Source organism: Adiantum capillus-veneris, chromosome 6, assembly GCF_014529385.1.
Source record: "Adiantum capillus-veneris isolate H3 chromosome 6, ASM1452938v2, whole genome shotgun sequence".
NCBI classification, from domain to species: domain Eukaryota; kingdom Viridiplantae; phylum Streptophyta; class Polypodiopsida; order Polypodiales; family Pteridaceae; genus Adiantum; species Adiantum capillus-veneris.
This window is the reverse complement of record NC_140936.1, coordinates 95,090,238-95,105,555: the sequence shown is the minus strand read 5'-3', so window position 1 is coordinate 95,105,555 and position 15,318 is coordinate 95,090,238. Positions and strand designations below refer to the sequence as shown.

The window sequence follows — 15,318 nt, the reverse complement described above, 5'->3', positions numbered from 1 at the left end:
GACTCAACTTCATTGCATGCTTAACCAGCTCGTGAAGAGAGTACATGCGGCTCCAAGCCTCCACCTCCATAGCCTCCTCCTTCTTCTTCTCTACTCTAGGTTTTCTCTCAAAATGATATCTGCCCTTTCACGTGACCTAAAATTTTCTTATATGCCTAGGGTTTTTAAAAAAAATAGCCAGTCGCCCAAGGCACATAAAGTAAAATAGTAGATACAATTTGGAACTCGTTGAGAGCCTGTGAACCTGTACATGGTAAATGAAAAAATATGCTCATAGAGAAGAGGTAAACACGATTGCTAGACACTACCAATACATCATTATGATGTCAATGGCTTATATGATCATTGCCAAATTTATTGCCCTCAGGATCTCTCCCCTACTAGACAAAGCCATTACCCCCCATCAAAACGGATTTATTAAAGGAAGGTCAATATATGACAACATTCTTGTAGTAATGGCCGTAATTGAATACACAACCTTTACCAAGCAAGAGTGCATTCTTGTCCAGCTTTTGACTTGGACAAAGCCTATGAGCAAATCACATGGTCCTTCATAGAAGATGTCATGAATTATTTGGGCTTTGGATTATAGATATGTTGGTTCTCACCCTTAACATTGGAAGCCATTTTGAGCTTCTTTTTAACAATATAATTGTGGGAAATTTTGTAGTCAAAAGGTCAATCAAGCAGGGATGCCCACTGGTCTTGCTACTATTCACCTTGGCTCTCACCCTCTAGTTAGAATGCTTGAAGTCAGTGCTACAAGAGGGGAAATTCAAGGGCCATCCTTACCCAATAATGACCAAGTCCTAGTGAAGCTCTTTGTGGATGACTCCTTGTTATTTTAAAATCCTGCCCTCACGTGATTAGGAAGGCCCTAAAAATTGTATAAACTTTTTCCACTACCTTGGGATTGAAGTGCAACATTGAGAAGTCAGTAATGATCTCAATTTTAGAAAATGACTCATATGACCCTTCTATGTGGACAAAAGAAATAGTGACAAAAGGAAAGATCTTTCAACATAGGAGCCCCACTAGGTTTTAACACAAAAACAAAGATTCCGGTGGTCTTCGATAGAGTGAGGGGCAAGATGCAAAGGTAGGAGTATGTGTTACTTACCTTTTCAAGTAGGGTTAAAATGATCAATTTTTTCACACTCCCATATATTGCCTTCACTGGGCCGATCGTAAAGATAGCCAAGTGCAGGTGGAAAGAGTCCTTGAAACTAGTAAAATGACTCTTGTTTAAAAAGAACACTAAAATTTTGTTGCCCTTGCAATGGGCCAAATGGGAGTCGGTCACTAGGCCAATGGAGCAAGGATACTCAACCATGCAGTTCATGCAGAAGCCCAATGTGCCAAATTTGTGGTATCAATCACCAAGCAAGAACAGACATGGGTTATTATGATGAAAGATATGATGGAAAAGGCTAAGCTTGTCTCTCAAGGGGGGAAGTGGAAAGGGATAGAAGCACATGACAAATTATTGGCCCCTAAATAGTCCACCTTATGAGTAGGTGGCATAACAAGGGAGTTGGTGCACAAATATAAAAAAGCAACAAAGTCCATAGAATGGAAAGAGTTAACCAAATATTTATAGAATTCCATAACAAACTGGTCCCCTTGGCTATCCAAAGTAGGTGTCACACTCTTAAACTCATTTTGGAGAGAAATATCAAGAAAGGTGAATAACAAAGGTCTTCAATGGTTGGCCCATTCCTAGGATGTCAACAATAAGAGCTGGAAAGGAGCATACCAACTAGCTACCTAGTTTCACTTAAATAACACTAAAAACTATTAGTGAATGGGATTGTTGAAGGCCTGGGAAAGCATGTGATGCCTATCTGTGACCGCAAGTCAAAATGGAAAGTCCGGAGATGGCCCACCCATACATGGCCCAATCGCATGGATTTAATAATCCACAAGCCAAGTATATACCACAGTATAATGCTCAAGACGGATTGGTTCTCCCCCATTAACAAACAACGGGGCTTGCGATGATGGTTACAAATAACATCTGGAATCCACAGTGGCCATTTTCAATGATGATATTCTTGTGGAAGGTATTATGGGGGGTTTTTCCAATCATGAGTGAAGGTCTTAGCCAGGGGTATTGGCTCAAATAGGTGTTGAGGGTGTAAAAAGGCTAGTGAGGGCCTCTCTCAATTAATCAAGGGATGCTTGTGGCAATCTGTGGCCTAGCAGAAAAGTTATGGAAATGGGTCCAAAGGACCTGGAAGATAGGGTTCTACAAAAACAATCTGTTTTTTGGAGGTATGGTGATGAAAAGTCAAACAAAACTAATATGTGCACAAACTGTTAGATTTTTTTATTTTTCAACATATTTGGAAGACCAAGAACCATCAAGTATTCAAAAGTGACTGCTCAATAGCGAGCTTCACGGAGATCATCTAGGAAATCAAGGAAATGATTTCTACCCTTGGAAAAAGGAGAAACTTGGACGAGTGGAATTAGGCTATTGTCCCCTCCTTGATGGGTAGGTGATATTGGATGTTGGCTAGCTTAGGGCTACCCTTTGCAATTTGGAAGGGTCGATAGATACCTCAAGGCTTGTTATGAGCTTGAGGATTCTTTGTACATTTTGTCAAGATTCTAATGCATACACCCACTCACATTTGTGAATTTGATCCTATTTCCACTTTTGATCTACCTTAACTCTTATTTAACAGATTATCCCTTCCCCTTTTCTAGCATAACATACATGTCATAGTCCAGGGTCTAGGAGCAAGATGTCTTGACCATCCATCAAGATGAAATTGTGAGCCAGAATGCGTGTATGCAATTGTTGGATTTTTGATAGCTCAGCATCCAAAATTTGAGACCAATCCTCCAATGATCGCATGCCAAATCATCACTATATAGAATTTTGAGGCATCTTGTAGCCACACAACTTTTTTTGCATCAGCATGCAGAGATTCACTACATTTGAATGAATCACATTTTACCAAATCAGCTACCATAATCATTTCAAAATCCATATGTTGGTCCCCTTTGCTGAGACTGTGACGGTTAAGAATAGTCTATCAATGACAATTCCCTAGGAATAAGGCTCCACCATGGCTCCTAGCTCCATGTCAATCTTCATGTGATCACCTACATTCCTACGAATGGTCATTGATATACCATTCTCCACCCCATAAATGTGTTTCGATGTTGCAAATGTGCATATGAATTTTAAACTCGAGTTATTGGCTAGCCAAGTTTGGAAATTGGAGGACTTTGTAATTTTAAGTGTTAATTAACACTAGGTTGGTAATGGGACAATTTTATGTCCTGGGACACTTTTATGTCCTATCAAGTGACCATTTTTCTTGAATTATGTCAAGAGTTTCAAAATGGATTTTGAGGTGCTATCTATCTAGAAAGTTGACTCATGAGCTGAAAAACACTCGACATTTTTTTGGAATATCAATTCCATCTTTAACCTTGTCCTTGCGCAACATTTCGCAACCTAAACTGTGTGAAAAAACGGGTCCTGTTTTTTGCTTTTCTCAACTTTTTGCAACTATACCACTCTAGAACTCATGTTTTGTGAGGTCTATAATGCTAGAGAACTATCTTTAGTAGTCCTCAACATGTCCTGATGCTTCTAGGGAGAAATATATGTTAATGTTGTAAGATATGACCAAATTACAAAAATTGTCAAATCCTGTTTTTTAGCCAATTTTAGCTCTTTTATGATTTTTTTGGTGGCTTTCATGATATCCAAATGCAATTTTGATTTTTTATGTGGCATATTGTAACATAAAGCTAATATTCCTTGAGTTTTGGGGCACCTAATACCTATTTTTCATACTACACAATGATGGTTGATTTTTTCAATTATAGAAGAAAACAAAACATTCTAGTATATCAAGTATAGCTTTCTCAATATTGCTATTTTCTTGTGACAACTATATGAATTTTGTAGGTAGTAACCATGTCTAGTCATAAGGATCAAATTTGGGTAGATATTGAATAGTTTTTATGGGATTCTACAGCTCATAATGTTGAACCCAGTTTTGTCATGTTTGTTGTATTTAGCACTTCATCTTTATCCCCAAGATTCCCCTTGGTAAAAGATATATCATGCTTTTGACATGTTCCATGGCTCCTTATGAACCTAAAGCTAGCCAATAGAGAACTAAGAAAACATGCATATATTATTTATATTGAGCGTGGCTATAGAAACTTTGATAATAGGTTCGCTGAATGGTAAAAATTCAACTTTTTTGTACCTATTTCTTTTGGCAAAACAAAAAATAGTGAGTGAGAAGCAATTATATGTTCTAATCACCAACTCATTGAAGTTAACTAGGGAATTTATCTCAAGTCCTACAAAAATCCCTAATCTTATTTTTATGCAACAAAACGTAAGAAATGACTGTTTTGATGAAAATGTACTGGTCCATCAACTTTGGAGGCTTGGTGTGATCAAAAAATGAGAAATTTTACAAGTTTCTTATTTTTCCCATGTGTAGTAGGCCTTGAACTATAACCTCATGAAAGGATTTTACAAAATGAGTGGATCTACTATGGTTTTGGAGGTTTTTTTCAAAACCCTGAAAGGACACTTTTATGTCCTGTTAGGTTACCAACCTAGTGTTGATATCTTTATGCAACTCTTTGTGATTACAAATATTTGGGCTCCACCATCTACAAAGACATCTACTTTGGAGTTCTCTAGCTTGGTTTCATGTTCTCTACTGTCAACTTACTTTCTCTCTCTACTTTAGAGAATGGGAAACCAAGTAGAGAGAGAAAGTACTTGGTAAGTTCAAAGTAGAAAATGGGAAACCAAGTAGAGAGAGAAAGTAAATTCAAAGTGGAGAGCGGGAAACTAAGCTAGAGAACAAAGTGACACGTGCACACACACACATAGAGGAGAAGAAGAAGAGAGATTTTAATGTCGTAGGAACACTCCCAAGAGACCTCATACACTTGCAACATGAAAGGATATTGTGAAACCTGCAACTAAGTTGGAACTCAATTTGCAACTTATGATAAATGTAGGCAGTATGGAGAATTGTATGCTGCAATTACATGCAAAGGTTTCTTTAAGTGGCCAAGCATGAGTGTTTGTGTGTGTGTGTGTGTGTGTGTGTGTGTGTGTGTGTGTGTGTGAAGGAGTAAATGAGAGGCACCAAATTCTATTTATCTACTCTGTCTGTAGAGAGCGCGCCTACTCTTCCATTTTTTAAGAAAAGGCATGGCAGTGCAAATAAAATCTATGAATATATGTACCAAGCCACTTATTGTTTAAAAATAGCTAGGGAGTATTCCCATAAAGCAGTTGCACGAGTGTTATCTCTATGAGTGTCAGTAAGAGAGAGAGTACTTGATGCATAAGTAGGTTCATTTGGTACCTAGACCCACTATGCAATGATAACAAGGATGAGCATTAACAAGGATGTTAATGCCCATATATCTCAGTTTGTAGTGTAATTTTCCAAATGAATATTCAAGCTCAAGCTTTGAACAGGTTGAAAGGAGGACAAAAGAATTGCTAAAGCATAATAGTGCAAGGGTGCAAAAAATCTTAGATTGATGACGTGTGTGTGTGTGTGTGTGTGTGTGTGTGTGTGTGTGTGTGTGTGAGAGAGAGAGAGAGAGTGAGAGAGAGAGAGAGAGAGAGAGAGAGAGGGAGAGAGTACATAGACTTGCATGTGCATAGGCTTATGTAATGGATTTATTGATAAACCAATACTGCAAGAAATAATAAATATAAATAAATATAGCACTCACGGTAATAAATTTCTACAATTAAACAAGTTTCTTGTAAAAGTGGGTGGATCAAAAGATCATGCTTCCTTAATAAGCAAAAGAAGTAGTGCCTGACACGTGAGTGACTCTTAAAATGACGTCACTTTTAAAGGGAATAATATTGAAAGAAGAGTGAAATGTCTAGAGCCCACCTTTTAAATGTCATAATAGAGTCTTAATTGAGAGTTTTGCAAGCTAGAGGAGCATTTCTTGTGTATAATGGAGGCAAAAGATCTACAACCTACATGGTACTTGAATTGACAGCAAGAGCTCCTTAATTGCCCATAGCTTTTGCAATTTGAAAGCAAGTGTCCTCCTCAATGTTAAAAAAACCCAGGGTCCAATGTATTTTAACTGGCTAAATTTATAAAATCCTAGCTAGATTTTGAGCTTGCCTTTAAGAAAACCGAGAAATTTACACAAGTTTTAGTGTAATTACCGGCAAAAAGCTTCAAATTTTGACCAAAAATTTGCCCTTATTTTCACCAGTTAGGGAAAATGTATTTTTCTAGCCTTGGTCCTCTTATATATGTGGTGCCTAGAAGCCACACAATATTTATTTTCCACCTTTCATTTTCATTAAATAAAACAATAAGAAAAAATAGCACACCAAAAATAGACTTTTTGATACTTTAAAAGTAGTTAAAAAAAGGTAAAAGGTAGATTTTGTTGGAAATAAACAAATTTGAATTAAAAGGGGTGCATTATAATTCCTTAAAATTTCACAAATAAAAACTTCTTAGGAAAAGGCTTGGATCGATGATGATGCGGTATGTAAAATTCCACTGAGTGATCCCCATCAAAAAAAAAGAAAAAAGATAGTGTATCGATGATATCGATATGAAGCATCCAAGGCAATATCATCTAGTTTTGGTCAAAAAATATATATTATAAAAAAAAAGATGTGTGATGACCTCAATAAAAGCTCATAAATAGGAGATGAGGTTTTCATAAAGTGCAAATTCTTTGTGGGTAGCTAATATATTTCGAACTTCACATTTGTGAGTATTGCAAAAGAAAAAGGAAAAAAAAAAGTTTTTTTCATATAAAAAAAGGTTTTTTAATGGAAAAAAAAAGAGATAATGGCAAAAGAGATAATGGTTTGTTATGTCCATCCATTTCTTTCCTTGGATAAGCAATCTTCAATAAGTGAGATGTAAGTGTCTAGAAGAGCTAAATCAACGGGATTGTTTGTAGGGGAGTGTCTAGAAATTGAACTATCAAATGAAAGACATTTGCAACAACCTACTATTAAGGCATTGAGCTTGATCCATGCTATCCCAATAAATCAGCGCCTAGTTAAGCTATGCTTATTCATAAGATGCCACAAATTGACCCCAAAACAAAACAAAAAAAAGATGCCACAAGTTGAGCCATATCATCTACAAAGATTTTAGAGATGTCTTCAATAAAAAGGTGACACATGACTTGATTGTGTGAAAATATGTATGCATTGAGCTCTCAAAAGGAGGAAGAAAGTTATACTCGTTTGCAAAGTTTGTCCATAATTGAACTTTATGGTTACATATAAAGGTTAGTATACAAGATCAAGGTCACAAACATATGGTAGCAATATAGATTTTATAGGTCCTTAGGCATTGAGCTTTTAGCACTTCTACCCCAAGTTTTTATATCTCCATCCAATACTATATTTGTAATTTTATTTTATAGGTCCTTAGGCATTGAGCTTTTAGCATTTCTACCCCAATTTTTTATATATCCATCAATAATATATGTGCAATTTTATTCTCTATTTATTTTGTGGGATCTACAAAAAGGTATATGATCTCCTTAGCATACATTTGCCTAATCAAGCATATATATGCCTAATAAAAAAGGTATATGATCTCCTTAGCATACATTTGAAAAAAACAGAACCAAAAAAAGCAAAAATAACAAATAGCTTTCGTATGACCTTTGAGACCAAAATTTAACATTTATAATTCCATCACAGCCCCCCAATTCTCTTGAATAACAGGTCTTGAGTTCAACTCTCCTCGTCGGATAGATCTTTAAGGTCTCTTGGAATAGTTTTCTATGACGCTAAAATTCTCTTCTTCTTCCTTGTCGGATAGATCTTTAAGGTCCCTTGGGATAGTTTCCTATGATGCTAAAATTCTCTTCTTCTTCTTCTTCTTCTTCTTCTTCTTCTTCTTCTTCTTCTTCTCTCTCTCTCTCTCTCTCTCTCTCTCTCGCTCTCTCGCTCTCTCTCGCACACACACACACACACACACACACACACACACATAGAGGCCTTCTTACTCCTACGAATACACAAAACTTAAGCACTCAAAGCCACATCATAGCATATAGGTACAAGTTCTTAGTTATCATCGATAAGAATCAAGTTAGAATTAAGGTTAGTAAAAGTATCACAAGGGGGGCCCACCCCAGTTTCCCGCTATATGAAATGTTGACGTATGGCAAAGCTTGATCAAGCGTGCAAAGCTCTGCTTGCGAAAGGCATCGGTAAACCTTGATAGGAAAATGTCCCCCACAATTACTCCACACACACAAATAAATGGCTTTGCTTTATGAGAAAAGATAAAGCAAGCTTACACCTTCCATTAAAATACAAGTCTTTACCACAACCCTAGGACGCTAGCCCTTTGCATGCATTAATTATTTAATCACACAATTTGTGCCTCAGCCGTAAGCACATGATTGAGAAGGGCACCACTCCCTCTTCATATGCTTATGAGCATTAGGGCTTTGCATAAGTGCAAGATTAAGCTAAGGGTGTGATTAGTGCTAACCCTATTATAATTATATATCCAAGGTTACCATAAAGGTATGAAAGGTGATTGCCAGTCATGATTTGCAACATGAAGATGTGGGACTACTTTTCGCTCTGCAACTATACCTTATTGAAGGTTAGGTCTAGCTATCTTCAATGTATGTGGCAAAAGCTAGGTCTTGTTGCTTGGATTCTTATTTCACCTATCAAGTTGTTGCATGATCATTTCTCTCCATATATATGTCTTCTAGACTACTTTTTTGCAGGAACATCCTCTACATGTATACTACTTTTTGATCGGTTTCTTATTTCTCTTGTTATGTTGTTGCAAGATCACTCTTTGTATATTTTTTCTCTACATAATATTCTTTAGTTTGATCAATAAGAAAATATTAATCAAACAAGGATCAAGTCATCTTCTTGATAATTTTGATCCATATATATGTATGTAATTTACAATATGGTTTGTATGTAGCATGCTATAGTTCCAATAATATTAGTGATTAATGCTGAGATTGATTCTGATAGATAATGGAAAAACCTAAATTATACTATAATTGATTGAAACATATAAGAAGCTATCTCCATTTAGTGAAGAAAACCAAATCTTTTGTCATTTTTCTATAGGAAAATAAGTAATCTAAGCCATAGATAATGGAAACATTAGATGATTACTAGTAGTGAAGATGAAGCAAGGAGGGAGTAGCAATGGGCCTTATAGGAAAGGGCACTGGAGCGTGGAGGAGGATATCAGGCTCATCCAATTTGTTCGAAAGTATGGGGAAGGTAGATGGAGCAAGCTTGCCAAGGCTGCAGGTAAGAAGATCTCTCTCTCTCTCTCTCTCTCTCTCTCTCTCTCTCTCTCTCTCTCTCTCTCTCTCTCTCTCTCTCTCTCTCTCTCTATAATTAGGCTCCGGTACCTATGCACCCACATCATCAACTTTGCCTCATCTTTGTGCATTTGGAATTGTGATCACACAAAATCATGCATTCTTGTACAGGATGATGATCAACTTTGTACATTCATTGTAATTTGTTTCTGCGCATATGTGTGTGTGTGTGTGTGTGTGTGTGTGTGTGTGTGTGTGTGTGTGTGTGTGTGTGTGTGTGTGTGTGTGTGTGTGTGTGTGTGTGTGTGTGTGTGTGTGTGTGTGTGTGTGTGTGTGAGAGAGAGAGAGAGAGAGAGAGAGAGTGGGGTTACACCATATGTCCCTTTTGATCAACATGGGATCTTCATATATCCTTCTTGATATACGAAGATTGACATAAATGATATATCCCTTTTGATCAACTTCATATATCCTTCTTGATATTGTAAGATTGACATAAATAATATATCCCTTTTGATCTTGTAGAAACTAGTTAGAGTATCTACAAGATTTGGTAGCAAAAGTTCACTTTGGAGCTTGTGATGGTTTTTACAACTTTCATAGGAGTTTCTTTGTAATCTCTTGCATGAAATTTTTCTAGTTTTGGTGTTCTTAAACATTGACTGAAGAATTTTTTTTGGATGTGTATGTATCTAATAATCAAATTGACTACACAGTTCATACTATAGACATTAATGTAGCTATAAAATAACATTGATTATCATGACATTTCATGATGATAAGTTATTATCATGACATTTCCTTAAAATCCATTTGGTTTCATTTCTTGAGATTATTGTAAGAGAAGCAATTCTTCAGCGGTTATTAGTTAACTTTATGCAAATTGCTCCCATGGAGCCTTATAGAGGACAACTATGACTTTTAGACCTTCATATGTGCATGTGTGTGTGTGTGTGTGTGTGTGTGTGTGTGTGTGAGAGAGAGAGAGAGAGAGAGAGAGAGAGAGAGAAAAGTTGGATCACTTATGTTGGGTTCTTGAGGAGAGAACTTACTTGTTAAAGCTACCTAAGCGGCATCATTAAGCTAATCTTGCAATTTAGCCCACTAGTTTTACTACTCAAAGTGACCTATACATAGATCTATGGAAGTGAAGATATGTCATTTTTGTTTATGTGCTTACATAGCTGTGTACATATGTTTTTATATGAGCAGGTACATAACATGCCCATGTTTATAATGTGGGACCCTCCATATCAAGTGTGTTCAAGGCCTAATTGAAGAAACCCCATATCTGTTGATTTTTTTATTAAAATGGCACACCCTTTGTTGGCTATGTATGTCCCCTTTGATTGGTACCCTTCTATATATTAAAGATGGTTTAAAAAGGGGCTAGATAACCTCTTCTATTGGATTCACGTGCTATATTTACATATTATTGAGTATCTCTATTATTACTATTTTAAATGCAAATAGCTGGCAATGCTCTTGCTTTCCTAATTATCATCATAGTGCTGAGAATGGCCTCTAAATTTGATAATTCTCTTGTGATTCTTGTATGCAACATTTTCAACAAACCTTGGATAGTTCTACTATGCAAAATCATTTCATGTTGCTCAACGCATGAGCAACATTTTCAACAAACCTTGGATAGAATGCAATTATGTTTACTGTCTAGATTTTTTGGTATCTATAGCTTTTTTTGGTATCTATAGCTTTCTACTCTTGTTCATTAATGTATAAAAAAAGCTATAGATACCAAAAAATCTAGACAGTAAACATAATTGCATTCTATTTTCAAGGGCAGATTTTGGGCATTGTATTTATAAGGTTTGACAAATCACTTTTTTTTTTTTGCATAACCCTCATTGTCAAATTAGTTGCACATAAAAAATAAGTGTATAATGCTCATTTATGCTTATATACATGATGTTATAATATAATGGCAAGATGAATCATTAAATTTCCCTGTGTTCTCCAAGGTTAGGCCTATATTTGCATGATTCCTTATTTTAAAAATTATTAATTTCAAACATGTGCATAAATCATACAAGTCTTGTGAAAATATAGCAAAACTATGTGACATTTTGTCACAAGAAAAATATCAAAAAATATAACGGTGTAAAAATATAAATTGCTTTTATTTTTTGATGTTAAAGTTTGTAATTTTTTAACATGAAAACTTATCTGCATATAGGCCTACAAAGGTGTGGCAAAAGTTGTAGACTCAGATGGGTTAACTATTTGCGCCCAGACATCAAGAGAGGCCACATTTCTGAAGAAGAAGAGCGACTCATCATCCATCTTCATGCCCGCATGGGTAATAGGTAAAGTCTTCTTGGCACATACGTGTGGTGACATTCTCATAACATCAAGGAAACATTTTTTCAGTTTTGGCTCCATGGAGTAGTATTTTTCCAAATAAATGTGGGAATATCATTTTTTAGATTTTTATCATGTGATTATAGATAATGCCACTTCTCAAAAATCATGAAAAGTTCAAGATTATTCATGGCATGATGCTAAAATAATTATTGGTATTGAAATTATTTATAGTCTTTTGTGTAGCCTCATAACCTATTTTTAAAGTTGGAAAACAGATACTGTAAGTTAGCTCAAATACATTGCAGCTTTTCTACTCTGTTAGCTTTGAAGAATGCATGAAAAAGTAATCACTGGCATCATCAAGAAAGTAGATACCATTTTTATTTTTCATATCTTGAAAATTTGTTCGTGGGCTCCCAAGTAATGGATTGGAATTTTATCTTGAGAGTGTTACAGACTGGTTTCTTTGGAGAGGGTCAGCGATTGATATTTTCTACCAAGCATGGAAGAAAATGAGGGATAGGTAAACAAAGGGAAAATAGCCATAACAAAGGGAAAATATAGCTTGTATATTTTGGAAAGCCATAATTTTTTCACTTTTTCAAATGAATGATAGAAGAAAAAAAAAATCTAGAGATTGAATGCAATATTCTCTGTAAACTATTCAAGTTTCAATATTTTATTCCACACTATTTTATTCCAAATATTTTACGTTCTTATTCAAAATTTAATTGGTTTTTTTTTTAAGTGCTCAGCTATCCACACTATTCCAAATATTTTACCTGCTTATTTATTAAAATTTAAAGGCAAGTTTCAAAATGTGTTTAGCACTGGTTTGAAATTGCTAAACTATAAGTACAAACATAGAATATGTACATGATATACTTTAGAATTTAATTAGTTTAAAGTAATCTCATAGCATTAAGCCTATTATTAACATTAACATTAAGTCTTTTTTCGTTGATAACTTATCTACACTCATTGTTTGAGAAAAAAGATAATACAAGAGTTTAGTTTTCCCGAAAAAAGGGAAACTTGCTACAAGATTTCAAGAGAGAGTTTGTCTAGTAAAGGAATATTCTTGTGTAAACATCTTATACATGCAGTCACATGAGAGGGTTTTTTTCTAGCACTACCAATATATTTTTTACGAGCACACCCCTTTTGGTGTGTTTTGCCAAATTTTCAAAGTAAAAAATCTGAGCTACCCTTCAAAACTACACTAAAATACCCAAAAATATGCACAACCTTTGACATCTAAGTCCAAGGATACCCATCAAAACTCAACTCTAATTATCACCAAAATTTCATTCAATATTGTTGTGTATTATCTAATAGGATAATCAGGTATTATAGTATATCCTCTCACATATTATATTAAAATAGTAAAGTGACCTTAATGCCACATTAACAAGTAATTCACCACAAAGTTTCTTGTTGATGCTAACATGTTAATATTTTTGTAAATGAACAATTTCCTTTACTTCATTTTGTTGTCCTTGGTTTACCACTAAGCCTAAACCTGATAATCTTATGTTCTGTTCAGTACTTGCCTTACTTGGATACTACATCGGTATCTCCGTTTTCTCCCAGCCACAATAGCAAAATAAGACCATTCACATCCTTTACTTGTTTGCAGGTGGTCTCTCATAGCCCTGCACTTACCCGGAAGATCAGACAACGAGATTAAAAACTATTGGCGCTCTCATATAAAAAAGAAGTTAAAGGTGGAAGATTTAATGTCCAATAATGAAGCTCAATCCGGTCAAATTGAGAGCTTTTCAACCAATAGTGATGGTTCTCAAAATGTAGAAGAATATAATACCACGCTGATTGAGGGAGCATGCTATGATGTAATTGGATTTGATGGATGCAGCAACTCAATGGAACCACTACAAGGCACAACAAGTGGTACTTATCAAGAATTTGATGGCTATTCTTTGCAAAGCTCCATTAACAACTTAGAAAGCACCATAACGAGTGAGATGATTCTACCTAACTATGAATATGATAGGGCTTCTAACTATCCAAATACAAGTGGCCTTAATGATGACGAACAATTAGTACGAATTGATGCAACTGATAGGTTTCTTACTTATAACAACACCCACATTCAAGAGCCTTTGAATGTAAATAGTATGTTCAGCCAAGAAATCAATTTGGCTCAGGTCTCAAGTGGTCAAGCATCCACCAATGTAAATAGTATGTTCAACCAAGAAATCAATTTGGCTCAGGTCTCAAGTGGTCAAGCATCCATCAAAATTCATGGAGAAACGTGGGATTTCAATGCCTCTATCCAACACACCACACCAATGTATGAAATTGATCATCAACCACATGCAATAGCACTTCATGATTCTGATGTTGCTTGGGATGTAGAAAGTGTGCAACCGATCGTAGATGCTAGAAACCCACCATTTTCCATGGTTGATAACAATTATGGATTTGAGCTTTGGGAAAATGACTTATTTCCCAATGATTTTAAATATCAAGGTGAGCAAACAAAGGACACGTAAATTCCTCTCTTGAAAAATGGGAGATTTGTATACTCCACTTTTAGAAATGCAAAAATCTTCAACTTATTCATTGGTTGTTCTTGCTTATAGTCATTTTACTATTAAATAGAATCATTGCTCTCATCTTGCCTTCATAAAGTATTTCGTGACATGTCTCTATCAACAACAAGCAAATGTTATTTTTGAAGTATGAGTTATTTAAACACACTATAATATGTTTCTGTAGCATGACAATATCCAAATTATCTAAACGTATCTAAAATCATTTGCAAGTTTGTTTCCATTTGTGTTAGAAGACTGAATAGATTACTAATGCCATACCCAAAAGAGCAATGGGATATTAGAATTCTCAATTTAATTACTAATTTTTCCACTAATATGGTTTTATTCTACTACTTTAGTAGTATGTTCATTACAATTGTTGCTTAACAAGTGATAAATCATGAGGCTTGGCAATAAAAAGGGCACATCAATCTATGCTATCTTCACCCAGAAAACAATCATTGAGCTTACGGTTTTGTCCTTATAAAAGCTAATCTTGGTGTATAGTCAAACCAAGGATTGATGAGATGATAAAGCAGCACATTAGTTGATGTTTGGATGAATCAAGGCCTATGAGAAAAACATCTCTATATAATATTCTTTATTGGAGCCTATAGAGTTCTAGATCAAGTATCATGTTGTAAGCATGTATAATTCAATGTGCTCATGGGCTTCATTAAAAGCCAAGTCTTTGGTAAAGAATGGTGACGAGTTTTGATTTGTATTTTGCAAGTTCCTTCATGGGTAGACCATATTAACCAATTTAAGGCTTGAAAGCCAAATAAAAATTATGCATCATTTAAACATATGTGACACCTTGTTGAGCAAAATAATGTTGTTGAAGTTTCTACAACGTGTCATGGTTGCTATCACCACAGTGTGACAGTAACTTCCTTGGGCATAAAGACTACAGATCACATCATGGTTCCCTTAGGCAAAATTTTTTGGGCACAATCACATGCAGCATGCAAGTACTACAAGATTTCACATTGATTGTCCTCATGGTCTACTTGCAAAACCTATGGATCCAATGCCTTGGATGTATGCCGCTCATTTACAAGCTACTTTACCCATCCTACTATATTTGCATCTCAAAAAAATTCCTTGC

The 15,318-nt window shown here is 35.4% G+C and overlaps 1 protein-coding gene across 4 annotated transcripts; it reads left to right on the top strand.

Moving 5' to 3' along the window:
* The first annotated feature begins 8,320 nt into the window (after positions 1 to 8,320).
* LOC147455917 (uncharacterized) lies at positions 8,321 to 14,257 on the top strand. 4 transcript variants are annotated; one of them, XM_086514547.1, is made up of 4 exons: positions 8,321 to 8,636; positions 9,182 to 9,316; positions 11,525 to 11,654; positions 13,292 to 14,257. In XM_086514547.1, the coding sequence occupies exons 2-4, from the start codon at positions 9,187 to 9,189 to the stop codon at positions 14,166 to 14,168; spliced, it is 1,137 nt and encodes a 378-aa protein (XP_086370673.1). In that variant the 5' UTR covers positions 8,321 to 8,636; positions 9,182 to 9,186; the 3' UTR covers positions 14,169 to 14,257. The 4 variants fall into 4 exon arrangements, with proteins under 4 accessions (XP_086370673.1, XP_086370672.1, XP_086370671.1 ...); XM_086514546.1 differs by having other exon boundaries at positions 9,179 to 9,316; XM_086514545.1 differs by having other exon boundaries at positions 9,168 to 9,316.
* The last annotated feature ends 1,061 nt before the right edge of the window (positions 14,258 to 15,318 follow it).

What these genes read in the sequence shown, in the direction of transcription:
- LOC147455917 (XM_086514547.1), top strand. Translation starts at nt 9,187, where the DNA reads ATGAAGCAAGGAGGGAGTAGCAATGGGCCTTATAGGAAAGGGCACTGG. An exon ending in CAAGCTTGCCAAGGCTGCAG is followed by an intron (nt 9,317 to 11,524) that starts GTAAGAAGATCT and finishes ATCTGCATATAG; the next exon opens with GCCTACAAAGGTGTGGCAAA. An exon ending in CATGCCCGCATGGGTAATAG is followed by an intron (nt 11,655 to 13,291) that starts GTAAAGTCTTCT and finishes ACTTGTTTGCAG; the next exon opens with GTGGTCTCTCATAGCCCTGC.